Source organism: Pteropus vampyrus, unplaced genomic scaffold (genome assembly GCF_000151845.1).
Source record: "Pteropus vampyrus isolate Shadow unplaced genomic scaffold, Pvam_2.0 Scaffold104, whole genome shotgun sequence".
NCBI classification, from domain to species: Eukaryota; Metazoa; Chordata; class Mammalia; order Chiroptera; family Pteropodidae; genus Pteropus; species Pteropus vampyrus.
In genome coordinates, this window is record NW_011888885.1 from 1,809,084 (window position 1) to 1,836,767 (window position 27,684).

At 30.8% G+C, this 27,684-nt stretch overlaps 1 protein-coding gene across 7 annotated transcripts in view; it reads right to left on the bottom strand.

Moving 5' to 3' along the window:
• Positions 1 to 27,684, bottom strand: part of STXBP4 (syntaxin binding protein 4) — a 237,951-nt gene that overhangs the window by 184,687 nt on the left and 25,580 nt on the right. For all 7 annotated transcript variants that reach the window (XR_002781532.1, XM_011365019.2, XM_023533520.1 and 4 more), the window contains 4 exons: positions 19,970 to 20,066; positions 17,507 to 17,598; positions 9,635 to 9,724; positions 6,388 to 6,453 (listed from right to left, as the gene is read on the bottom strand). Coding sequence is in view for 6 of the 7 variants with exons in the window: in XM_011365019.2 (XP_011363321.1) it covers positions 6,388 to 6,453; positions 9,635 to 9,724; positions 17,507 to 17,598; positions 19,970 to 20,066 (345 nt within the window). In the remaining variant the exon portion in view is untranslated. The remainder of the gene's footprint in view (positions 1 to 6,387; positions 6,454 to 9,634; positions 9,725 to 17,506; positions 17,599 to 19,969; positions 20,067 to 27,684) is intronic.

Sequence of the window (27,684 nt, forward strand, 5' to 3'; positions counted from 1 at the left end):
TTAATATTTTTATCAAGTATGCATAATATTTTAAAGCACTTAGTTCCAAACATTTAGGAGAAAATAAAATTTTCATTGATTGTAGAAAAAAACCTACCCTCTAATTTAACATGCTAAAATTAACAAAGGGTGATAAATGTCCACTTTCAGGAGGCAAAGAAACTAAAATGTCAAAAGGCCTGGTCCTACAAACTGTTGAAGGTATTGAAGACACAGAATTAAAAAAACTAAAAAGGCACATCAACCAAAGTATTTAAAAATACTTAATAAAATGGGGTCTGAAAATTGGTCAAAAAAGAGTGGGCTTTTAAAAAATTTTATTTGAAAATAATTTCAAATATACAGAATATTTGCAAGAATAAGAACAGCACAAAGAATATCCTCATACTCTTCACCTACACTTACCTAACTCACCAGATTCAACCTTTGCCAATGTATTCATGAGTGAGAAATAAAGTATTCTTGTAAGCCACTGATACTTAAAGACCGTTGTTGCTGAGATTTTGCATATTCTCAATCTCTCTTATATATATATATAAAAGTGCGCGCACACACAGGCACACACACATATACATACACATGCACACACATGTATATGATTTACATACACTACACATAAATAAACATACACATCTAAATCTTTTCTTAACCATGTGATGTAAGTTACATACGTCATGATGGCTCTTTACCCCTAAAAACTTCAGTATTTCCTAAGTGTGATATTCTCTTACATACCATACTCCAGTTACCAAATTTAGGAAATTTGATTCAATACTTTTATCTAATATACTATTGTATTCCAATTTTGTCTACTGACCCAGTAGTATCCTTTATAGCATCTTCCCCATTCCAGTGAAGAATCCAGTCTGGGGTGTAGTACTGTATTTAGTCTTCATAGCTGTTTAGCCTCTTTTAAATCTGGAACCTTTTATCACCTTTCTTTTTCTTCTATTTTTTTCACAGTGTTGACATTTCTGAAGAATATGACTCCTTTTCACACACATACACATCTTTAAAAAAAAATTTTCCCTCATTTTAGGTTTGTCTGGTTTCCTCATGGCCAGATTCAGGTGATACATTCTCAGCCATAATATTACCAGGTGATGTTTTGTCCTTTCCAGGATATCACGTTTAGAGTCACACATGTCCATCTGATATCATTTTTTAACACCAATGACAGAGTTGTCTGATTTCACTACTATGTAATTACTATTTTTCCTCTTGCAATTAAAAAGCAGTTTCTAGAGAGCTATTTTAAAAATCATGTTATTATGTAAATATTCTGCTCTTCATCAAAATTTTCCCCTAGATTTAGCACTTGATGATTCCAATCTGATCCAGTCTTTATGAAAACAGATGCAATATGCTGATTTCCCAAATCTGGCAGCCACTCTAGTTACCAGTCAGCATTCAACAGTCTGTAACAAGCAAGAGTCCTCCTTTCTTCTAATTAATCTATTTACTAATGGTACAGACTCATGAATTACTTATTTTTCAAAGGTTTGTAATTCATTACTGTATTTAATTATTTTGATGCTCGAGTACTTCCAGGTTTGGCCAGTGGGAGCCCCTTCGAGCTGGTTTTTTGTGACATGCTCCCATCATTTTGAGCACTTCCTTACTTTCTGGTATAACAGGTTCTAGAATCATTTTGTATTTATCCTTCCCAGACCTGAAATCAGTCATTTTGCTAAGAAACCTGGATTCCTTTTAGTGGAGAATGGTATCTCCACACTTAGATATACTGTTGGGGTGTCTGCTTCTTGGCTCTTTCAGTTGACAGAGCCAGACATACACGCACACACACACACACACACACACACACAAATGTCTACACACATACATACATATATGCACATTCATATGCACAAACATACATATTTTAGAAATGATGCATTCTCAATGACACCTCCAATTCTAGTCCATCCCACAATGTTCTTTCTTGACTTCCTTCATTCTGTTTTCTATGTCTTTGCTTCTTCATTGAGATTCTGGCCCTCAAGCATAACCGACATATTTACCGAGACCTATAATACATCTTACAATTATTTCAGAATTGCTTTGCTCATATCCCTAAAACAACAACAAAACAACAAAACACACTAAAAAAAGGTTCAGGATTTGTTTGCAATTCTTTTCCAACTGAACTCTAACCTGTTAAACAATGAACACAAACACTGTGCTCGTAAGTTACTTGAATTCGTTCTTTCATTTACCGTTAGCATGTTATGGTATTCATTTGAAATACAAATGGATTAATTGATTTCAGTTTGCTTATACTTTTAAGTTCAGTTTTCCTTTCCTATTTTTATTGATTTTTAATACAGTTTTTCAATATGTAGAATACTGATATGCACCCAAAGGTTAAAAACAAAACAAAACAAAACATAAAAAGGTGTTCTCAAGGAGGTGGCTGTCACTCCCTCCTGTATCTTATCCACCCTGTGTCTATCCATGTTGTAGATAATAGATTTCATTGTTGTATAGTTTATCCTTCGTTTGATTTCTTTTGTAAAAATAAAACGATATATATTTTTTAATTTCTCTTATTTATAAAAGATAGCATACTATATATATATACTCTTCATTTCCTGGCTGTAACTCCCTATCACTTAAGAGAGATCTTCCTTATTCTTCCCTGAAGTGGAACAGTACTCCATTGTATGTATATACTATAGTTTATTCAATCAATTGCCTATTCTTAGAGATGAAGGTAATTTCTAATATTTTCTAATTATAAGTAATACTATAATAAATACTGTACATATGTATTTTAATATTATTGGAGGAATAACTTCAGGGTAAATTTCTAGAAGTGAGATTGCTAAGTAGATGGATAAATGCATTTGTAGAAATGCCAAATTTTCCTTCATAGGGATGTACCATTTTGCATTAACAATAGCAATGTATGAGAATGCCTGTTTTGAAACAGCAAAAGTGCAATACCAAGCTTTTAAATTTTTGCTAATCTGATGTACTGGCATATATATATATATTTTTAAATAGCTTTGTTGTGGTAGAATTTACATATAGTAAAATTTACTAAATTTAGGTATATAGTTTGATAATTTTGCTTAACTCAAGGTCACAAAAGTTTCTTCTAGGATTTAATAGTTTTAGTTCTTACGTTTAGATCTACGATCCATTCAGAGTTAGTTTTTGAGTATGATATGCGGTAGGGGTTGAAATTCATTTTTTTTCTCACATAAATAGTCCCTTGTTCTAGCATGATGTAATGTAACAAGCACCTTTCCCCCACTGAAGTGTCTGTGAACTTTTTTCAAATATCGGGTAACCATAGTGTGAGTCAATTTCCACTGGTATCAGATCGCTGTTAGCTCCAGGTTACTGTTTGTATTTACAGATGCAATTGAGTTTTGCATATTAATTTTGTATCTTGCTAGCTTGTGAATTTTTCATTGAGTTAGTTTTATCATTGACTCCCTAGGGGTCTCTGAACTACTATTATGTCACTGGCAAACAGTTTTCTTTTTCTTTTCTAATTCATATGCCGCTAGTTGTTTTTCTAGTCTAATTCCATTTTCTTTTTTTGTGCTATTTTTGTCAGGTTTAGGCATCAAATGTTATACCTGCTTCAAGAAAAAGATTTTAGAAATTTTCTTTCACTTTTTTATACTCTAAACTCATTTATGTAGTTTGAGGATTGATTGCCAAAGGTTTGGCAATTAAATTAATCTGTGAAACTATCTGGCCTGGTCCTTTCCTGCAGGGTTAATTTCTCAATAATTTTATTTATTTTATGGAAATAGGTCTGTTGAGCTTTCTATCTCTACTGATGTCAGTTTTGATAAACTGTATTTCCCTAAGAAAACCTTTTCTTTTAATAGGTGAGTTAATCCCATTCATGTTAATTAGGATGACTATTATGTTCAGTCTCAATTCTGTCACATTGCCTTTGTTGAAATTATTGTCTTCATTCTAATTACTGAATTTCTTTACTTCATAGTGCCTTTGGCTTTTTAAAAAATATTTTTGTACTTAGGAAGATCTCTATTTTCATTCTATAGGTTCTCTCTGTATTACGACTTTTCTAGTGCCTGAAACTATTTTTACTCAATTTTTTACTATTTGATGTCAGTTTTAGGTAATAGACATTCGTTGACTATTACCCTTTACATATACACAGAATGATCATATTCTATTTCCCCCCTTTTTCCCCTTATCCTCTCATTTTTATAATAAATTGCATCTTTTGTTTTTTGCCAGACATGTAACATTTACACGTTTTTACCCATGAACTCACTCTCATTTTAGCCTAAGTTATAAAATAATATATACAAAATGCTTACTGTTTGGAAACTCTTGACAAAATTATTCCAGTCATTTTTTGGTCAGATGAAACTCATCGTCTCCTGGAGTCCTCAGGAATACTACAGTATTCCAAACGGGATTTCTATGCCCTTGATATCTGAATGTCAGTTTGGCCATATACAATTGTTCTTGGCTTACACTTTCTTTCCTTCAGCTTCTTGAAAATGTTGTTCAGCTATTACCTTATACTTTGTATGTTGTGTTGAGAAAGCTGGTATTTGTAAGTTAATAGCTCTCTTTACCTGGAGGCACTGTGCATTTTTTCCCTACCTTTAAATTCTAATTTTTTTTTAGATATGTCCTAGAGTTGATCTTTCCAGATCAAATTTCCCCAGTACACGATAATAGATTCAGGTCTTCTTTTATTTCTGAAAAGTTTTCTTGGATTACAGTTCTAAACATAAGTGCTGTTCAGTAGTTTTGATTTACTTCTTTATTTCTTTATGTCATTCTCACCTTCCTGATTATTTTTCTGGTTTTCTTCAGTGTCTTTTCATTTGAATATATTCTTCCTTGGGCAACTTGTAATTTAGTTTTCATTTCTGATATCATTTTGCTTTTTCCTTTTTTCCTTTCCTAAGTTTTATTGGCTCTCATTTCATTTCTTCCTGGTGTTTTGGTCAATTTCTAGTCTAATTTTTAAATATCTGGTTTGAGGTTTTTTTTTTTCTTAATGCCAGTACTTATTTGAAGATATTTAACTGAGTTTGGAGTATTGTGTTGCAGTTTTTGTCAACTTTGTGGTTGAACTGTTTTGAAGAGTTTTCATCAGGAAGAAAGCTTAGTTCACACTGTCTGATTTTTACAGCTGTTTTGTAATCATGGGGACAGTTTTTTCCCCTATTCTTTTTTTCTTTAATATAGAAAGCGTTCTTAATTCAATAGCACCCTCTTCAGTGCCATTTCTTTTATGGACAATGTTGTTGAGGATTGTGGTGGGGGGTAAGTGGAGTTTTGGTAAGTCTTGTTTCCCTTTCATTTCTGACAGATCCTTAATTTTTCCTCTCTTGTGTCTTTCTCTCTCTTCATTTGCTAGTCTCCAACAGATACTGCCCCTTCTCTACTTGATTCTCTCCTAGAAGCAGTGACTCTCGAGGCTGCCATTTCTGGCTGCACACACTTTCTCAAGTCCTGAGAACCACAGAGTCTTGACCTTGGTTCAGCATTCTGGCATTAATTGTTGCATTTTCTTTTCCTGGGGTGACTTTATTTGTACTCTATCTCATTGCTCTGTTTCTCCCTATTCATTTTCAGAGTTTTTAAGCCTTACTTCCTCTGCTCTTTGTATCCAGAGGTTTTAGTGGCAGGCAAGCTGCAGGACTTTATTGGATTTTTTTATTTTACTCTATCTATATGTATTTTGAAGGCTGTGGTATTCTCTGTCACTTAGTCATACTGAAGATATGGGTCCTGTATGCTTTTTTTTGCTCTACTTTGTTTTCTGCGAGGACAATGTTAGAGAGATTCAAAATCAGGTGATGGCCATAATCTCTAACGATGCTCTCTGAACTTTCTACTCTTATTATAATTTTATTTGTATATATATTTCATGATAATGTCACTGTATTTGTTTTGTTGTAAGCTATCTAAAATTCTTTGAAGAATAATGCAAAGTAAAAATAAATTTTTACTTTTTATTATTAAAAAACAAAATTTAAAATGCTCTGCCTTGGAGGATTATTTATTCATTTATTTGCTCATTTTGTTTTTATCTTTAGTAATACAAGGTATGACTAATAGAAAAAAAAGAAAAGGGAGAAATAAAAGAGAAATTTTAAAAAAAGAATACAAAAGCAATGAAAAAGATCATTTCGGTCCATGGAGACCTGGGTTTGAAGGCAATTTCAAAGAGAGATTTTAACATTTCTTTGAGCAACAGTAGCTACACTTCAAGACAGGTATGGCCTCTAAAAATGATTGTTTTTAAGGTTTATATTATTTTATACTATATTACATCTATAAGATCTAAGATATATAGCATCATTGCTTTATAGTTATACCTCATATGTTTCCTCATACACACATAAAACACGTATATACAATACATGCACTTACTTGTTTCACATTTTGGAGTTCTTCTGTCAACTGTTTCCTTTGCCTTTCTGATTCAGATAATTTTTCCTATATTTAAAAACCACTGAATTAATGACGTTATGAATGTATCGATGAGTATCATTTTTAGGGTTTTGTTTCAAAGCTTCTAAATTCCCCAAACATCCAATTGGTACAAACTGAAAATGTACTTCCCAGTCACTTTTCTGACTTTATACATACCATTTAAAAGTAATTAGTTATTTACAGTAAACTTGTGATGTAAATGTATTCTGTTACCTTAATTAGCCATTCGTAAAGTCTCAAAATCTGAGGTCCAAAATAAGTTCATAAGGATCAATTTTGTTTATTACCCGAAATTTAGTTAATCAAACTAAATTGTGGGTAATAACTATCATTGTCAGACCTTCCAAACTGAAGAGCATTATTATTACAACTTAGAAGTCTCTCTTACTATACTAAAAAGGATATATAAAACTGACTTGACTAATATTTTCCTAATTTAACTTATTCTTAGAAATAGATCATCCATAAAAATGATGATATGACTGGTATAACTGAAATATGAAATAATAGTTATTAAGGTAGAATAATATCATGCATACTAACCAAATATTATCATCTTTAAATTTAAAATTAAGCATATATCCTAAAAAGTTCAATTGTAAGTATATAATAAATAAATCCACATTTTATTGATCAAATCAGAAATACTAAGAACAATTTAAGAACGATTATACTGTAAACTTGAACAGAAGAATGGCTTGAAGATTAAGTTGAATGGTAAATATTCATGACAAAACTGTAATGTTTATAAGAAGCAATCTGCTTTCTGGTGTATTTCAGCTCATTCTTGTCTAAGAGATGAAATGAAGGTATATGAAGATGAATATAATATGAATCTGCCACTGACCAGAAGCCAAGAAACTGCTGGCTCCCATGCTTTTTAGTCTCTGGCAAGTCACCTTCACTCTTTGTGACCTAGTTTTTTGCATTTGTAAATGAAAATATATCTATTTTCATTCAGCTCTCTCGGCAAAGCAGTAGCACTATAACTCTGAAAAAAGCCTTTAAGTTAAATAAAGCCCACAGCATTTTTAAAATTCATCCTTGCAAAATAAAATTAGACATTAGCATCAAATTATTTTGGTTTCATTTTTATTAGTACCTTAAATCAGAAACAAGGATTAGAGATGTCACAGAATAATGGGAAACGATAAGAGACCATCTATACACTCTGAATTTCATTTAACAACCTCTATCTTTTTGTTTGTGTATAATACAAGTAGAAAAATGGAAAGTACAAATGTTATCTCAAATGAAATATTTATTACTTTGCTCAGTCTTCTGTATACCTAAACAAGCTCAGCCAATAGATATATATAGCTCAGCCAACAGACAGGTTTTCAGGTAAAGGAAATTACAGAATATGTTTTATCTGAGATTTCAGGTTTTGAAACATTAGAATATATTCAGTTACATTTCATAAATTTCAAATGTGAACAATGATTTATTGACTATCTCTTCAGGGAAGCCTCATTTAAATGTTACATGAATATAGTTCTAAATTGCAATTCTAATAATTAATGCTTATATTAAAAAAAACCCTGAAATATATTGCTAAATTTAACAACGAAAAACATTAAGGAAGTAAAAAAGATCTGAGAGCCTCTGAAAATTCTGAACCACAAGATTTAATGGTTTATGCAGAGATAAATTATATAAAAATGTTATTTTATCAAGGTAACCAACATTGGAGATGTTTTCTAAGAGGATATGAGAAAACTGTTGTTAATTTACTTTAAAACAAAATTCATAGCTCTTAATTGTTATACCAAAAAATGTAGAAAGATAGTGGTTTCAAAGTTGTAAAGAGAAGTATATAAAATATTCTTTCAGTAATGGAATGATGCTCTATACATTCGGAAGGAACATAAATTGGTAAAGTCTTTTCAACAAAAATCTGGTAACAAAATTTTATGTTGGTATCCTCTGATAAAACAATTTCACTTTCAGAAACTTATTCAATTTGTACTTTTACAATTTTACAATTATGCAAAGATATACCTGCAAAGCTATTTATAATGGAATTATTTTTAATAATGGAAAACTAAAAATAGTCTAAATATTTATTATTAAAGAACTAGCTAAATAACCTAGGGCAGACCCACTTCATGATAAGAAAGCAATTAAGAAGAATATGGCATATCTGTGTATACTAACCTGAAAAGTAACCCAAGACATAAAGATAACAAAGAGAAAAAACGAAGGCAAGTTGTAAAACAGTGTGCAATGTGTAAAGTGATTTGTAAAAGTTTAAAATATATATATGTTAAAATATATATATATGTATATATATGTATATATGTATATACACACATTCATTTAAAAAATACGATTGGCTATCTAGAGAAGGTCTCTAAAAGAATAAATAAGATGTGTTTCACAATGGCTGCCTCTAGAGGCTGGAATTTAAAAACTAAGGTAGCAAGGAAATTTCCTTCTTTTTATGAGTATAAAGATTGCTTTAATAAAAATTAAATAAATAAACAATAGAATTTTACTTAGTTAAGAAAATAATTTAAAAATATATTCTTTTGTAGAATTAATGGTAAATCAAGTAGTTTTGTTGCTTTTACTGAATATTTGGAAAATATAATGGCTTTCTGTCAAAATTCAGATATAATTTAATATTCCACTAAACAGAATGAAAATATATAAAGAGAGTAAAAATCTTAAAGTATGTTTGGAATGTATTGTGTTTTTTCTTCTCTTAAATCATCTTGCCTTAATTCCAAATCATGTTTGCAAAACGAGATATCCTTGGGGCATGCCCATGAACATAGGAGAAAATGTATTCTCCTATGAACATCAAAATTGTCATGGCTTCCTTTGTTGGCTCCTCATCCTTGCCACCAATGTGAGAAAAATAAGGGGTAAAAATCAACCAGATTAGAGGTATAAATAACCACCACCGTTCACAATGAAATCTTACATGGATGTTGTGAAATATAAATAAAAAGTGTATGAATTGAAAATTAACTCTCTAAAGGTCACTTGAAGAAAGAGATATCAAATTAATTGATATTAGTATTCAATATTGATTTGATTTTAATTTTAATATTAAGCTATTTAATGTCAATATTCTTTAAATAAAACTAAGCCCCAGTACTTCAGAATTCAACACAAGATAATTTTCTTTCTTTTCTTTTTTCTAAAGAAAATGTAAGGAAGCTAAATTGGAGATTACCTTAAGTGTATTCAGTTCTTCCAAAGCATCATTTCTTTCACGCTTAAGCCTTTCCATTTTATCAGCTTCTAAGGAATCATAAGGAGGAAGCTGTCAACATTAAAATATAAGAAAAAAATTATGCATTAGATGCTAGTTATGAAAACTAACATAAAAATCCTTTCTGATGAGCCTTAGGCTTTTGCATTCCAATAATAAAATTCAGTTTCTCACATTGGAGTCACTTGATTAAAGACAATATTAAAGTAATCTGGGGTAACTTCATTCATTTATGCTTAACCTTATACTGTTGTTACTTATAATAGAATTTAGATGATTATAAGATATACATACTCTGTTGTTATCTTTATTCTTATTTAACAAAATGAAAGTCCTAAGTCTGAGACTGTATAAAATTAAAAAGGCTTTAATGAGTTAACGACATAAACTATTCTCTAAAGACATCCACTCTAAGTACATGGTCTCTAAGGCTATCAAAACCCTGGACATTATCAACTAAGATATTTTACATAAACCCAGTAAAGTATATTAATTGATCAGGTGTCTTGTTTTAACAAAATGTAAGAACCAAATGGGTCAAAAAGATTCCTGTACAGAAACTATGTCTTGAAGATAATATTAATATTTCATGCATGATTGAAGTAACAACAACAAAAAAATAGCAAAGCTGACAACTTCTCTTACTTTTAGCATGATCTCTTTGACAGTTAATTGCAAGGTAAGAAAACAATGACAATCTTATGAGAGATAAAGATCCAAGTCTAATTACAGCTATATTCTATATAGAAGTGATAACAACCAAAAATAAAGTACAGAAAATATAATTTAAAGAGTTAAGTAAAGAAAGTGATTTAATAGAGTAGAAAAAGATAATAATACCGACATTTTATAGGAATTTATTATACACTGCTAAGAACTATATATATTCAATATTAATTTCTTACTATAACCTTGTCTCCATTTACAGATGAGGCAACAGGCTCAAAAGGTTAGTAACTTGCCTAAGGTTTGATAGTTCGTAAATGGCCATTCCAAGATTCCCACAGAGATCTGACATTAGTCTACGATTTTTACTAACTATTCAACAAAAATCATGTGGAATGGATATGATAAACTCAGATATTCTTTCAAAATCCTAGACTAGCAGAGGTAGGGAGGCCATTCTTCAAGTTTTGGGAGAAATATGTTTCCTAAACATTATTAGTTCCTTTTGTCCTGACACATTTGCTTTTGTGTATCTAAGGCCATTGTCCATAATTTACATGATCTCATATTCTTCATCTGTCTGTTATTCTACTCTTTCATAAGTACTCAACACACATACTCATAGAATTCATTCTTATATTCCTTTAGGTTAGTTTTGAATATATTTTCAAATGTAACAATATTTCCCAAAGTGTGTTTCAAAAGATATTGACTAGTTTTGTGCAAAAGCAAAACTGGATGGTGGTGATGATGGCAGTGGTCCCTGCGGTCAGATAAGTTTGAGAAATGTAGGATTTAAAAAAATTAACTTTCCTGCAGGGCTCCAGTAGCCTAAATATGCTAATGAGCATTGTGAAGATCCAAAAAGGAAATATAATTTAATAACTGTTGTATTAGGCTTTTGCATTCCAATAATAAAAATCTTAAAGTATATTTGGAATGTATTGTTTTTTCTTTCCTTATATCATATTGCCTTAATTTCAAATTATGTTTGCAAAATAAGTTGTCCCTGAGGCATGCCCATGAACATGGGAGAAAATGTACTTTCCTGTGAACATCAAAATTGTCATAGCTTCTTTTGTTGGCTCCTCATCTAATCTTTGCTAATTCTTCTATATTTGGATTCACCTTTGTCCCCTACACTACCTACTACCAGTTTCATTCTCCTCCAAGATAACCGACACTATTATAAGATTATTATTTCTAAAATATCACTTTGATCCTGTCACTATTTTCTCTAATGGCTCCTCACTGTTAGTAAAGTATAAACTAAGTTTAATATTTATCTTTTCAGACACAGCTTCCTTCACTGACCTGTAAGTACCCAATTATCTTTTTTAAAAAGTAGATTATTCTCTGCTTACCATCATATTATATATATGTTTGTTATTTTTGTTCATTCTAGTACTCTTATCATTCTTTGTTCACCTCTTGAGAAGATAAACTCCTATTTATCATTCACAGCTCACTTAAATTCCAACTCTGTTATCAATCTTTTCTGAATGTTATAAGCTCTCTTATTATTATGGCCTTATCACACAATGCATTTTTAAACTATAATTATTTGTGTACATGACTTTCTTTACACTATACTCTAAGTTCCTTGAGGGACAAGCTTGATTTTTATCTACCTTAACATCTGCCAGAGCACCTAACACAAGGCCATGTACATTATAGTTGTTCAATATATGTTTAACGTTTTACAGATGAGTAGATAGTGAAGTAGCTATAAAGTTATTTACCACTACAGTAAGAAATACCATTTATGTTATTACCCTGAATAAGAGAAACATTGCTCACTCTTATCACATATAGTTCACTTTGATATTTACCATTCTATTCTATTTCACTCATTAAAATGGTAGTTGCAATTCACAACTTAGTTTAATGTAAAAATTCTACATTAGGGAATTTACAGTGTTCTAGCTGTGATTTTAAGATAATCCATTTGTTACTTGGTAGTGTGGTAAACCTATCATATTATGAACTATAGTTTGCTGTTCTAAGTTTAGAATACTACTAAATGTAGGCTCCAATCTTACCTTTCCCATGTGTAAACCTGTGCCAGGTGTAGCACTGTGTAAATTTTTTATATAGCCATGATGATTAGAATCACAGTAATATAATTACATTTTTGGTTCTAAATGCCATATTATTCCAAAACCAAAAGTTTTTTTTGTCAACTAAACAAAAGTAGGACTTATACTGACTCAGCAATTCTTCCTTCTTAAAAGATAGCATCTCAAGAAATCTTATGAGTCAGACAAAATGAAGCTAGTTACAAAGAACATGTATTATATAGTTCTATTTATTATGAAGTTAAAGAAGAGGCAAAACTAGTCTACGCTGATATAAGTCAGAATAGTGGTTCCTTGGTAAGGTGGGAGTGGCGGCTGACTGGAAAGTTGGCAGAAATGAGCTTTTTGAGTGGTGATAACACATGAAATAGAAACTCACCAAGTTGTACACTTGAGATTTTTGTACTTTACTATGTGTCCAAATATGCTTCAGTAAAAATATTTTTAAAAATTAAATTAAGGAAAAGACAGCCAAAAAGGGGAAACATATGAGTAAAAAAGAAGCAACCCTAACAGATGGATTCTAAAATCTGACTCTCTTGTTTTTGATGAGATGGTTGAGGGGGTAACCATAGTGGAAGTTCCCCACCTTCACAACTGTCAGCATCCTCAACCACAGATCAACTGATAAAACTTCAGATGAGGCGCCATACTGCTTATCAACTCAAAAAAAAAAAAAATGGGAATTATAATACTATAAAATAATGAGATAGTTTTGCTTTGTTTCTAGGAGCTAATTGACAAGTAGTGATTTTTATCATATTTTCCAAATTTCGGTACACGACTCATTAGTGAATTGTAAGACCAAATAGTTAACAAAATAGAATTGAATATAATTAAATAAGAATGTGATGACGTAGAAAAAGTAATGCCTTGACATTTTTATATGTGAATACGGTAAAGTAAAATTGTGAATTCAAGTGAAATAGAAGGAAATCCAACATTTTATAGGCATGTCTTCCGTCTGCTGAAAAGCATAAAGCAACAAAGGAAATCTTATAAATTAATATAATAACTATTGACCAACATTTTTATTTGAAGCTACAAACAAACTATTGGCATGCAGAAGACCTTGCACAATTACCATCAGCACTTTGCTTTTGTTGTCAAAATATCACAGACTGAATGCATTCTTATCTGCCCTAAAATCATATTGGTAAGAAGTAAATTAGTAATTTGGAGCACAAGTATTTCTTTGAGCTTCTAAGAAAGCTCTGCAAGCTCATACAGAGTACTCTGAATTCCCCACTTCACTTATATGGTAGCCACTTAACCACCTTTGCCTTTTCTCAGCAAAAGTGGGTATGGTAGCTTTGAGAACAGTTTGCCAGTAAGAAAACAATGCTCTGCTGTCAATATTAGAGAGATAAATACATAACACCTGAATCAGGGGAAGAAAAACTGTGCTCTTATAGATTCAGTTCTCCTACCCTAAATGCTACAGAATCAATTCTGATAAATCAGTGGCTCAATTCTGGGAGAACTGCGTGGTCTCCTGAGAGTTTCAGAACAGCCAGGTTTTTGGGAACTCTCATTCTCAACAACAGGAATTCTCATATATTGCTAGAGGAAATGCAAAATAGTACAGCCACTTTGGAAGACAATTTGGGAGTTTCTTACAAACATCCTCTTACCATATGATCCAGCAAGTGCACTCCTTAGTGTTCACCCAAAGGAACTGAAAACTATGTCCATACAAAAACCTGCACATGGATATTTATAGCTTCTTTATTTATAATTTCCAAAACTTGGAAGCAACCAAGATGTCTTCTAATAGGTGAATAGATAAATAAACTGTGGTATATCCAGACAGTGGAATATTAATCAGTGCTAAAAAGGCATGAAAAGACATGGAAGAACCTTAAATGCATATTACCAAGTGAAAGAAGCCAATCTGAAAAGGCTACTACACATTGTATGATTCCAACTATATGACATTCTGGAAAGCGCAAATCTATGGAGATAATTAAAGCATCAGTGGTTGCCAGGAGTCGGGGGTAGAGATGAAAAGGTGAAGTGCAGAGAATTTTTAGAGCAGTGAAATACACAGTATGATACCATAATGATCAACGCATGTCATTATACATTTGTCTAAACCCACACAGAATGCACACTAAGAGTGAACCATAATGTAAACTAGGGACTTTAGGTGATTTAGGTGATGTCTCAGTGTAGATTCCTCAGTTGTAACTAACATACCATTCTGGTGGAGGATGTTGATGTGTGAGGCTTTGCGTGTGGCGGGGCAAAGGGCAAATGGGAAATTTCTGTACCCTCCCCTCAAGTTTACTGTGAACCTAAAACTGCTCTAAAAAATAAAGTTTTAGTTTTAAAAAGGCACCATATATTATAAGGGCAAAAAAGGTGTAAAGTAACTAGAAATAAATCGAATAAAAGGTTAATGAAGCTTCTATTGGAAAAAATATATCAAAAGTATTATATGTCTTTAAAGAAGATATAAATAAGCCAAACCATGTTCACAGGTAGAAAAATTTAAATTTATAAAGATGTTGCTTCTTCCCAACATAATCTATAAATTTAATACAGCAAAATTTTTGCTAGAACTTATATGTACAAGGTAAGAACAAAGATTAGCCAAAGCAATATTTAAAAAGAAGAAGGTGGGAAGATGTGTCTTATCAGATATCAAGACTCACAGAGCCAAATAAAACCAGCAGAATAGAGAGTCCAGCAGAATAAAGAGTCCAGAAACGGCCATGAAAATATGGAAACGCTTTGTAAATGAATGGGCCAGACTGCAAATAATCCTTCCATAAACTGAAATTTGAATTTATATTTTTAAAATTACCTTTATAAAATAATTGATCAAAATTTGTATCATTTTTTTTTGGTTAATTGTGTACCAACAATAAGTATAGTTACTACTCAATTCTTACATATTACAATTTTTTCGTGAAAATTATAACATGGAAGCACTTATAAACATAGTGAATTAAAACCAATACATTTTAGCTAAATTTTTTGAAGCAAAATGATAGGATGATCAATGAGAGACCTTGAAATTATAATATATAAGGATAGCATTCTAGGGCAATATAGAATAGAAATAAGAGTTAATGGAGGAAAAGGAAAAATGATAAATTTCTGACAATCAAAGTTTATATATGAATTGTCTTATAAATAAATGATTGTAGATATCAAAAATTATAGTATTTAGATCCCATTAGATACACTTTAAAATGCTATATAACAGTTTTCTTTAAAAAAAGGAAAATACTTATAATTATTGGAAACCAAACCAAAATACCAAAAGAAGGTGGTATAGCTACACAATTATACCAAGTCAATTTTAAGGCAAGAAATAGCCTAGAGATAAAGAAATTCAATATCCTGTCAGGACATAACAATCCTAAAAATCTATACACCTAATAATACAGCCTCATAATACGTAAAGCACATATTACCAGAACCAAAGGGGGGAAATTTTACAACACCTCTCTTAACTAACGACAATAAAAGATGACAAAAATGAGTAAGGGAATAGAAGTTTGAAAAAAAAAAAAGGAATAGAAAATTTGAACCACAAGACTAACAACATAGATCTAACTGACATATGGGGAGCAGTGTGCTCAACAACTGCAGAATCTACATGGTTTTCAAAAGATGGGAAAGATTTAATAAAATTGACTATATGTGGACTTTAGGGTCGAAGAGTTAATACCATATAGAATATGTCTCTATCCTCAGTAAAATTAAACTAGAAATCAGTAACCAAGGGAAACTATGTAACTAGAAAATGTTTATTTAAAACAGTTCAAACTAAGTTTCAAAGCAGCAACCACAACAAAAATATTAAAGTGGCATCACAAAAAATATCATTCAAAATTAATATCTTCACTAATCATAAATTAGAAAATATAATGGTAAAATAAAATCCTATTTCCCAACAGCATGAAAACTATAGCATACCTATGCAGACTTAACAAGAACTATTAAAGACATACATGAAGCAAGCTATAATACTCTCTCCAAAACTAAGACTTAAATGAATGGAGAAATGAACTACATTCATCATCTCCCAAACCATCTTCTAAATTCAATGCCATTCCAATTTTAAAAAAAGTCCCAATCTAATTTTTATTACCATGGCAAAATGACTCTAAAGATCATACAGAAAATCAAAACCAAAAAGTTAAAAAAAAAAACAATTAAGGACTTAATCTACCAGATAATGAACCTAGTACTATAAAGCCAGAATAATTGAAATGGTAAGGTACTGGCATGGAGAAATGGATCAATGGAACAGAGTGCTGAATCTAAAAACAGATCTGTGTAACTAGATAGAAATTTAATATATGATAAAGTTTGTACTTCGAATTAGTGGCAAAAGTGCAGAAGAATAGTTATTAAATAAATGATGGTGGAAAAGGAGACATGTAGTTATCCATTTGGGGTCTTACCTCAAGCACAGATGAGAATAAATTTAAAGTGAATTAAATATAGAAATTATATACAATTAATATAAATTGGAAAAACTTTCCTTAATATCAAAATTCCATAACGAAAAAGACTGGAAAATTTGACAATATGAATGTCACAGTTTTGTAGAACAAATGACTTATAAAATTAACAGACTTCACAATTCCATTTTTCATTAAGCATAAAAACAGGCAAAACCAATCTATATTGTTGGAAACAAAATAGTGGGGGAGGAGTGAAAAGAGCACTAGTAATTGGAAAGCAATATGCGGGTAAGAGAGCATCAGGGTCCTGGTAATGTATTTCTTTAATGTGTTTTTCTTGATCTGGATGCTGATTACATGAGCATGGTTCAGACTGTAAAATCTCAGAGGGTATAGACTTATGGTATGGGTACTTTTCTGTGGTAAATTTAGGGATGGGAGTGGCATGAGAGAATAGTGAGAGAGGGAAATGGGGGAGATCAAGATGAAATTTTACTTTTGATTTTAAATTAATCTAAATTTTATAAATTTATCCAAGAAGCATGTACTATTTGCATAATTTATGTTAAAAAAGTGAAAATGAAAAAAAGCCCACATATATGACATATAACTTTAAAGTCTTATAATTTAAGTCAATCTAGACAATTCCATAGGGCACACTTTACCTGTGTATCTAATGTGTTGGAAATTTCATGTGCACCAACATTCACTTCATCCAACTGCAAGCAAAACAAGTTTCTGGCAACCTGGACAAAATCTAAAATGGAACAAATTTCAGTAAGAATATAGTGTTTAACCTCATCTAAATAAATTTTACCTTTTCTTAGAAGTTGAAGCTATGCGTTATAATTAATGCTTAAAATTCAACTTAAATTACTTTAGAATAGTATTAACTCAAGTGACAGATAAATAAAAGTTCAAATAAAAAGAGATAAACTGGTTTAAACTTACTTCATTTAATTCTGCTGAAGTTAATAAATCAGTTAATAATAAAGCAAATTCATATCGTGGGCATAACTATTTTTCCAACTAATTATGAGTAGAATTTTTTCTGAAACATATGACAATATTATGATTCAGTTTTTCTAGCTGGAAGAAATTGAGGTTTAATAATAATAGCAGTAGCAGCTAATGTTTATGTAAAGCTTCTATATATGTGAGGCACGGTGCTTTACAATTTCATCCTCAGACTTTTCCTCTTATCCTCCCCATTTTATAGTTTGAGACAAAGACAAATTTTCTGTCTTAAACTCCCCAAGGCCACCTGGCAAATAAGTAGCAGAACTGGATTCCATTTGAGGTCTGACTCAAAGGCATATACTCTTGATTGTTATCTGACACGGCCTGATGCAGCCCTAGCAAACTATAAGCTTCTTTGGACATGGAGTAACCTATTCATCTATCCTCAAATGTTTTTATTTTGGCATTTTTAATTTCCGAGGATTGTTTTAATGTTCTCTAAAACAGGATTGTTCCTATTTTACAATATCTTACTCTTATTTCATGGATGCCTCATTTTTGTTTATCTTTTTAAAGATGGTAAATGGTTTACCTGATGTTCTCTTCTGCTCTTAAAATATTTCCCTGTTTCTGAATTCCTTTTTTTTTTTTTTGTCTGATAGTTTGGGGCTCTATATTTTATGTTGGGGGATGTCTCCAAATGTCTGTTGACCCTTGGCTATGAGTTCATATCTAAGAAGAATTAGGTACCAAAATGCTGATTGGAGATTTCGTGTGCATAACTTGCCTTGCCAACTGATGGGACAGAACTAATATTTTTGTTTAGCTTCTTCAGAGATAATCCTACAATCTCTTGCCTAGAGAACATAAACATGGCTGCAAATTTCACTGAGCAATCTGGGTATGTGTTGTGAGTGATAACCCACCATACACGCCCCTCAAATTCCTGGGCTGCTGGCAACTATAGGTCCAAACCCCTCTGGTTTAATTTTTCAAGAGAACATACTTATCTTTTCTGCAGGTGTAAGGGAATGGTTGGTATTTGCTGGATTGCTTGAGAAGGGGCATGGAACAGTATATATAATTGTTCCTTATACAGATTTCTAACAATTGTGTTTTAAATGCCCTGCCTACATCCAGCCTTCAGAAGTACCTGATGCTTTCAATTCCTAAGCCTTCTCAGGGACAAATCAGCTTGTTCCCCATTGTGATTTCCTTATCTCTTCAGACACTTGGGCTTTACCTGCCTCTAATCAGCAATTTATTTACTTTCCTCATCTACTTTCTGTTCTATTTATATATTGTGGTTTTAGTATACTTGCAATTCTGTTTCTTGTTCTCCCTATTACTTTGAGGTGATTTTCATGAAGAGAGGAGAGCAAATATATCTTTTTTTTCATTACTTGGAAACCAAGAAGTGAATTTTTTTTAGCAATACAGATGCTTTTTTAAATGACACAATGTTGCACCTACGGCATAAGAAAAAAATTTAAATACCTAATGTTGTCAAGGATACGAAAAACTGTTATATTTAAATATTACTAGTGGCAGAACAAATACATGTGGTAAAATGTCTCTGGAAAAGAACTTATCAATACATATCAAAAGTCTAAACCACTTGTGGGGATTTATCCTAAGGAAAAGAAGGAAAAAAACTATGGTATTAAATACAGAATTATTTATTTCATCTACTGAGAAACCAATTATCAACATTCTCAATAGTAGAAAGGCTTAATATTATAGTATGTCAACTAAGTATGTCAACATTATATTACCTTTAATAAGAATAATTACACAGCATCATAAAAATATTTATCATATCATATTAGCTGAAAAAGAGATTAGAATTTCACTGTAGTGAAATTAGGACTTGCATATTTTGTATTTTTTTGTTATTACTAAAGCAATGTTTATGCAAGGAATAAAAACTAACAAAGAATATGATAGAATGATGAAATTTTAGGGCCAAAAGATTCTAAGAAAGAGCAATTATTTCTGTTGAGCAATTATTCTAGATGAGTCTTTGGAGTACTGATCAAGGAACTTGAAATAAATGTGGTCTTATTTTTCTCTTTCTCCTTCTAAAGAGGCACGTTTAATAAAAGTGGATCACAATAACTCTTCGACCAAGTTTCAGTGACGATACAACACAATAAACCTAATATTACCTCCAAAAGACACCGTCCCCTTTGGATCTACTTGCACTTGCTGTCTTAGGGCTTGGTGTTGTTCCTCTGTGGGCTGAATACCAAGATAATTTAGAGCCTGGAAGGACAGGGACTCATGTTAAGCAATTTTTCAAGTCTCCAAAGAATAAAACTTTTCATTACAATTTTATTTTACAATCCAGTGAAAAGAATCAATATCAGGAACAGTGACTAGAATTAGATATCCAAAAAAAGTCTGTTATTTATGGATTAATTTTCTATAAAATATTAGCTTCCTAATTCTACCACCATCTCAGTTTTTAAGGCTAGTACTTTAGCTGATCCCCAATTTATAAGCATAGCCCTAGAACTCAAACTCAGACTACCTCTTAGTTTAAAATATGTAATATGGCAGAAGAAAAATAGCAAGGAAATTCTATTAAATCCAATTTAACACTAATTTATATAAGTAGTACTCTAAAACATGGATATTTTGTTAATAGCTTGTACTTGAGACCAAAACTAAAGTTAATAGAAACTGACTTAAATACAAAATATTCTAATTTTTAGCTTGTTTATGACAAGGCTGACATAAATAGTAAACGAAAAAGTTTTCTCTAGAAAGCTTCTCTCTACCTTCTCCTTTTAGCATCCATAGCTTACTAAAAATTCATAGACTGCTAGTTAAATTCCAATGTCCATTGTGTCCTTGTTCTTTTGTAACGGAACCATAATTTTATGCTAGAAACATTGTCATCCAGCTAAAAGATATTTCCCAGACCCTTTTGCCGCTTGATGAGGCAGTGTGACTACGGACTGGCCAAGAAGATAAAAGGCAAAGTACTGTATAAGAAACTTCTGGGAAGTCTTTCAAAAGCAGTAGTTGATACTTCTTGCCCCTTCTCCTTCTCTCTTTGGGCTCAATTAAAAAAGAAAAAAGAAGAAAGATGGAAGGAAGGAAGATAGGAAAGTTGGTTGGTTGGTTTGTTGGTTGTTGGAATTTAAGTAGTCATCCTAGTTCATAAGCTACCTCAATAAAGATGGTGGAGCAGAAAGGCAGTTGAAGCATGGGTCCTCAACACTACAGAACCTTCATGCCAGCCCTGAATTACCTTCTTTTGGACTTCTTTTTAGTGTGAGAGAATTAAATTTCTAATGGAAACCACTGTTATTTTAGGTTCTCTAGTTATATATAGAAGAAAACCTAATCTTAATGAATAGGGCCTGATTGGATGATCTATTATTGGATTCTGGCAAGAACATATTCTATATTAATCATATTGAGACTAAAACATAGGTATAGTTTAATACTGGTAACTGTCCTTTATAAATTTCTTCCTCCTTTAGAATCTGTTTAGACATTCATAATTTCATTTATCAAATATTTAGTATTTACTATTTGTCAGGCAAAAGGACACACAATATATAGCTGCTACTATGGTCTCTAGGGTGAAAATAAATTGTAAATAAATGTAATTAGTACAATAGGTAATTTAATACAAGACTTGTACAGGATATACTTTGGCAAAAACCAACTGGTTAATGTATACGTGGCTGGGCACAATGAGAAAAGGAGACGGGGGGAAGGAAGAACATTAGGAAAGATTCCTTCAAAAGTAATTCTGGAGCTTAGTCTACCATCATCTGCCTACACTGTCCACACAGTCATAAAAATTTGCCTTGCATAACATGGAGTAATGACTCTTAACTTTTGGTGTTCTTTGCCTTCAGTCATAAAAATGTTCCAAAATTTTCCACAAGAAAAAAAGAGAAGAAAATAATACAAAAAACAACATGTGCTCCTTATCATCAAATACTCATTAATATTTGATTGGAATATATACGTATGTGTGTACATATACACACATTTTGTAAAGAAACAGACTTGGTTGAAAGCTTTCTCCATTGCTTACCAGCAAAAACCGTTATCCTAAGGTTATTGTATTCTTCCTATCCATGATTCGATGCCATAACTATATGGATCCCTTAATAATATGTACTCTTGTGCATTTGAAATTTTACATAAATAGTATAATACAAAAGGATAATCTTACAAATTATCTTTATTTTTCCTTTGGTGTTATGATTTCACAATTGCCCAATATTGTTATCGGCAAAACTAGTTCGAATATATTAAATTGAAATGGTATCCAATTGTATGACTATATTATAATTTATTACCCATTCTCTGATTGATGGGCTTTTTAAATTAGTCCAGCTTGGTTTTTAGAACAAGATATTATACATGTTTCCTAGTATAGATGTGTGAAAATTTCTCAAAGTATGTCCCTAGAAGAGGAAATGCTGGGTCATAGGGTATGTATAGTCAACTTTATTAGAGCTTTTAAAATAACTCTCCAAACTACTTGTGCCAACCAATTTACCCACACCACTATTATATAAGCACTCTCATTTTTCTACATTCTTAACTGCATTTTGTGTTTTCACAAATTTTTGTCAGTATGTTGGATATAAAAGAGTACGGTGTTTGTTATTTCGAATTCCCCTAATTACAAGAGATTAAACATTTTTAACATGTTTATTTGCAATGTTTTTAACTCATAAATTACTTAGCAATATGTTTTAAATTTTCATACATGGAGTTTTAAGATGTAATTTTTGTTAGAGATCTCTAATTTGGTTACATTCTCCCATTTGTGAAAACCAAAAATGTCCCTAGACATTGCCAAATGTCCCCTGAGGCAAAAAGCCTGCATCCTTGTCCTTGAGAACCACTGCTCCAGAGACAAACACTATTAACAGTTTAGTGTATGATTCTTCCTACTTTTTTTCTATGAATATAGCACTTAAATATAAAAAAAAAAACATACAAATCATGTTTTTTGGCAAAAATTAAATTACACTATATACAATGTTTGACATTTAAAAAAATTACAATATATCACATCTTTCCATTCTGTAGATTTTAGTTCTTTTGAAAGTTTTTTAAAATTGCTATAATAGCACATTAAAGCTTAACATTTAAATATATTTACATCAGATTTCAAATTTAACAAAACATTGCAAAAGGCCCTTCTTCCCAGAGGTAACAATTGTCATACGTTGGGTTTAATATTCCCAAACATTGTATTATATAATAATTGATGTATGCTAAAAACATATATGTAAAAATATATATTTCAAAACAGAATAAAATAAAACATCCACGAATTCATTTAGGAATTAGAAAACTGACAATATTGTTAAATTCTTGTCACATACCCCTGTCCAACTCCATTGGAGATAACTACTACTAATGAACTGTGATTATCATTTCCATATTATTCATTTTTAAAGGATTTATCACATACATATATATCCCTAACCTGCTATTTTGTTTTTCTGTTTTTTAGCTTCATAAAAATACTGCAGACAGACGGTCTTCTAAAACTTGCTTTTTTTTTCATCCTGCACTATGGTTTTATCATTCATCTATGAGGTTATATACTATTGTACCATTAATGCATTCACTTTTACTAACAAATATAATATTTGATTACGTTGACATGCCACATTTCGTTCATCCACCCTCCTGTAGATGGACATCGGGGTTTTCTGCTTACCAGCAATGCAGCAATGAACATTCTCATACACATCTACTACAGCATATAGGTAAAAATTCCTGCAGGGTATATACCTAGGAGTGGTATTGGTGGGCTTTTTTCTGATTGATTTGTAGAGTTCTTTATATATTTAGCATTTTATATGTTATGTGTTTTACAAGTGTTTTCTTTCATTTTTGTTATAACTTTTCACTCTTTTATATTCTCTTTCTATGAAATTTCTTATGGACAATTCCAAGGCACATTTTTATACCATTACTTTATATTTTTATAAATATATGTGATGAATAGTTTTTAAAATATTTTTAAGTTTTTATTTTTGCATAAATTGTACCATACTGTACATACTAATATGTGACTTTGTTTTATTAATAGATTTATTGAGATATAACTCATATGTCATAAAAGTTCACCACTTTAGTGTACAGTTAAGTGACTTTTAGTATACTCACAAAGTTGTGCATCAATCACTACTATGTCTAGAGTTAAATTATAAGTGCTTTATATGTTTGAAAGAAGGGTAAAGAGTCTGAGTAACTTAAGATTGATTAAGTTAAATGTCCATGTTAAGAAGTTAAGGTAATCACTAAAAGAATAGCAAGAGAAGGCATAATTTCTAAACAAGTTGGAGAAGAAAAATTAAATGCAAAATAACCAAATAACAATCAAACATAAACCAAAGAAAATAATAAAAATGGGGGAAAAAAGAAGTGATAAGAACAACAAAAACTTTTAAAATACAACAATAAAAATAAATCAAAATGCATTATAATTAAACTAAATGTAAAATATATGAAGCAATGGGAACTCTTAACATAACACTAGTAAAAGTGAAAATTGGTAAAAATACTTTAGAAAACAATTTACCAATCCAACAATTATTTTCTGAGCATATACTATGAGCCAAGCACTTTTCAAAGAGCTGGAGAACCAGAAGTGAAAATTTGGCAACACGAAGTAAAATTGAAGGTAAACTCTTCGACCTCATAATACTTTAGTAATTAACTTTTTAAAAGCATGTAAATGATAAACTCAAAATTTCGAATATAGTCACCTCTTGGAGAAAAGGAAAGTATATATAATATGATCAAAAAGAAACACACAGGCAATGTCAAAAGTTCTCATTCTTAGCTGGGCATTGGGTACATATGTATTTATTATTCTTTAAATTGTACATGTACAATTATTCTGTGTATGACTAATATTTTATGTAAAAATATAAAAATAATTTTACAAAAGTAATGAAAATAAGATCACAGGAAGTACTCAATATATAGTGATTCTTAATATATTAATAATAAAGTTGTAAAATGCAATTAACTACAGTGTAAACTGATCTAGAGCTAAACTTCGTAATAAGTAAAGTTTTGTTTAATGTAAAATTTACTCTGGACAAATACAGCATGTCAGTCAGGCAAGCTCATGAATATAAATTGGAAGCCATTTATTTTTGATCAAAAAGTAGGTTCTAATAATTTCTTGAATAATGTCATCTTTTTGTCTTAAAATGCAAATGTATTACTTGGACAAATAACTGTTCTTAACTTTTTCTGATGTCTGAATGATGAATTTAAAAGATGTCATTTCTGTACAATATTAGTCACAAATTTCCCAATCTAATAACAAAGAACATTTTACTAACTATAATCAGACATTGAGTATGTCATTGCTCACTAGAGCATTCTTCAAATGTTACAGGAATGGCAAGAGGTAAAGTAAATACCAGTGAAATGGCATCTGTATCCCAAAATACAAAAATATAGATAGTACAGAGGTACAATAACTCTTCATTTTAAGCCAGATAATAAATTGTATCTCTATTTGCTATGTTTACTACTTATAAGTTTAATACCTACTTATAAGTTTAATGTTGGTATCAAATGAGATATAGCACTTATAAAAATACCTTAAAAAATATATCACTACAAATAACTATGGTGAAATTATTTAAAAATATATAAAAATCATTCTTAGAGTATTCATAGAAAGAAGCAATCCATTTTTTCAGACAAGGGCTTAACAAAAACTAGTCCAGTGTTAGAAATCACTTTCCAGAATATCCTGATAAAAAACTGTCTACTTAGACAAGCAAAACTAAGAGGATGTCATAAAGACAAAGCCATTCATACACATGTCTTAACAAGTACTTTCCCTCATCAAATTCTAACCTCTCTGCCTTTCTTAAAAATTGTACTGAGTGGGGTAATTAACTAATAACCACATAATCAGTCAACACATTTTCCTTACGAAATCTTATTATATAACCATTCTTCTAGATACTATATGCAATATATTTATATAAGATAAAGAAATAAAGACATAATTTTATTACATTTTAAACACTTGATCCCATTGTCCTTATCTATTATTAAATAGGAAATATGTTTAAAATATAGTGGATAATAAGGTTAAATCTGTGAACAAAGTAGCAACTAAAATAGAAGGACCTATTTCAAATGAAAGTAGTACAGATATTATTATATTAATATGTAACTATCCAAAAAAGGAAGAGTAACAGGATATATTTGGGTGGATAGAAGCTAATTTGGATTTTAGGGAAAAAATATTATTAAGTAAAATGTTATTTCAACTGTGAAAGCAAAAAATGTTCTACTAAATACAGTCACTAAAAATATTTTGAATAAAAGAAGGGAAGCTGAATTTACACATAATGTGGTCTTCTTTTGCTGTAAAATTGCTATTTTATTTTTCTACAAAAATAATCAACTTGCTTAGGCTAAAAGAAAAACCAAAACTGGAATTTTGATTCAATAGTCAAACAACTCCTAATTCTCAGGATCAATACAAATTTAGATGCCTTTTCATTATCTCTAATTAATCCAATTAAAAAAATATATATGTATATATATTGCACTAGGAAAATTTAAACCAGGTAAAAGAACAGAGGCTGACAGGTAGTCATTAGCCAGATAATTTTCTCCTTATCCAGACCAATGGTTAGCATTAAATCTTGAATGTTCAGAAATGTTTATTAAAGTGATTTCATTATAAAAAAATAACTTCAGTTTTAGATATTGATGTGTTTTTCAACTTCACACATTCTATTTTTTTTAATAATATTAAAAATAAAAAGAGTAAGAGTTAGCAAAAGATACTCAGGATTCTGAAAATGTAAAGAAGACATCTCAAGTATTCTAATTAATTGGAAAGTTTAATTGAACACAAACCAAGTATTTAAATAGTGGTAGGTACACAGAGTACTGATGTGAAGAAGCTTTATCTCATTGATAAAATAAGACACACAAAAGATTATAGGGAACTACAAAGTGATTTATAGATGTGCAAAAAATAAGGCAATATTGGCCCTAACTATAATAATTAGCAAAGTCTGGACGAAGGAGTTGGAACTGTGTCAGAATTCTAACAATGGGTAAGATTCAAATCTGCAATGAAAAGGGTATTGTTATAGGACTACGTAAAGGTATGAATATGAGAATAAATGCAATGTGTACACATTCTTGCTATGTATTTTCAAACTCTTCCTAAAATGTAAAAAATTATTATCCACAAAATCTGACCGGTAAGTAAAGGCTACGGATCTTCAGAACTAAATCCATTTTTATATTAAAAAAAAAAAGACTTAGCACACTTTTGCTGACAGTTCCTAGGTAATGTGACAAGAACAAGTTTTAAAATGCTTTTCTACTTTTAATTTTTCTTTTAAAATCATCTTAAGTTTCTTTCACATATAGAAGCTCTCAATGTTTTACTCTCTTGGGGACAAATTTTTGGTGCATGAGTACACTGCTACCATCTTCTTTACAGTTAGCATTCAACTATTTTATTCTTTAGGATTTAGTCTCCCTTTACTTTTTTAAAAAAATTGAACAATGGAGAATTACTTCCTTGCACTTATTGCTACTACATGAGGTCTACTATACTTTGTCATAATGTATTTCATATTTCCTTTGATCCTACATTGTAAAACATCACATTTGTTTTATTCCCACACAGGAGGAAACAGATTAATTTGAATGTCAATTTAGTTACAAAAGATTTTATTTCCATTTTGTACTAGTGAACAACATGAACTGCCCAACTCAAACATGAATAAATTAATTTAAATTCAAACTGCCATTCATTTAATTGCAAATAAATAACTCTTTAAGAAACTAATGGCTCTAGTCCTTTATCCTCTCCAAATGTGAAAAT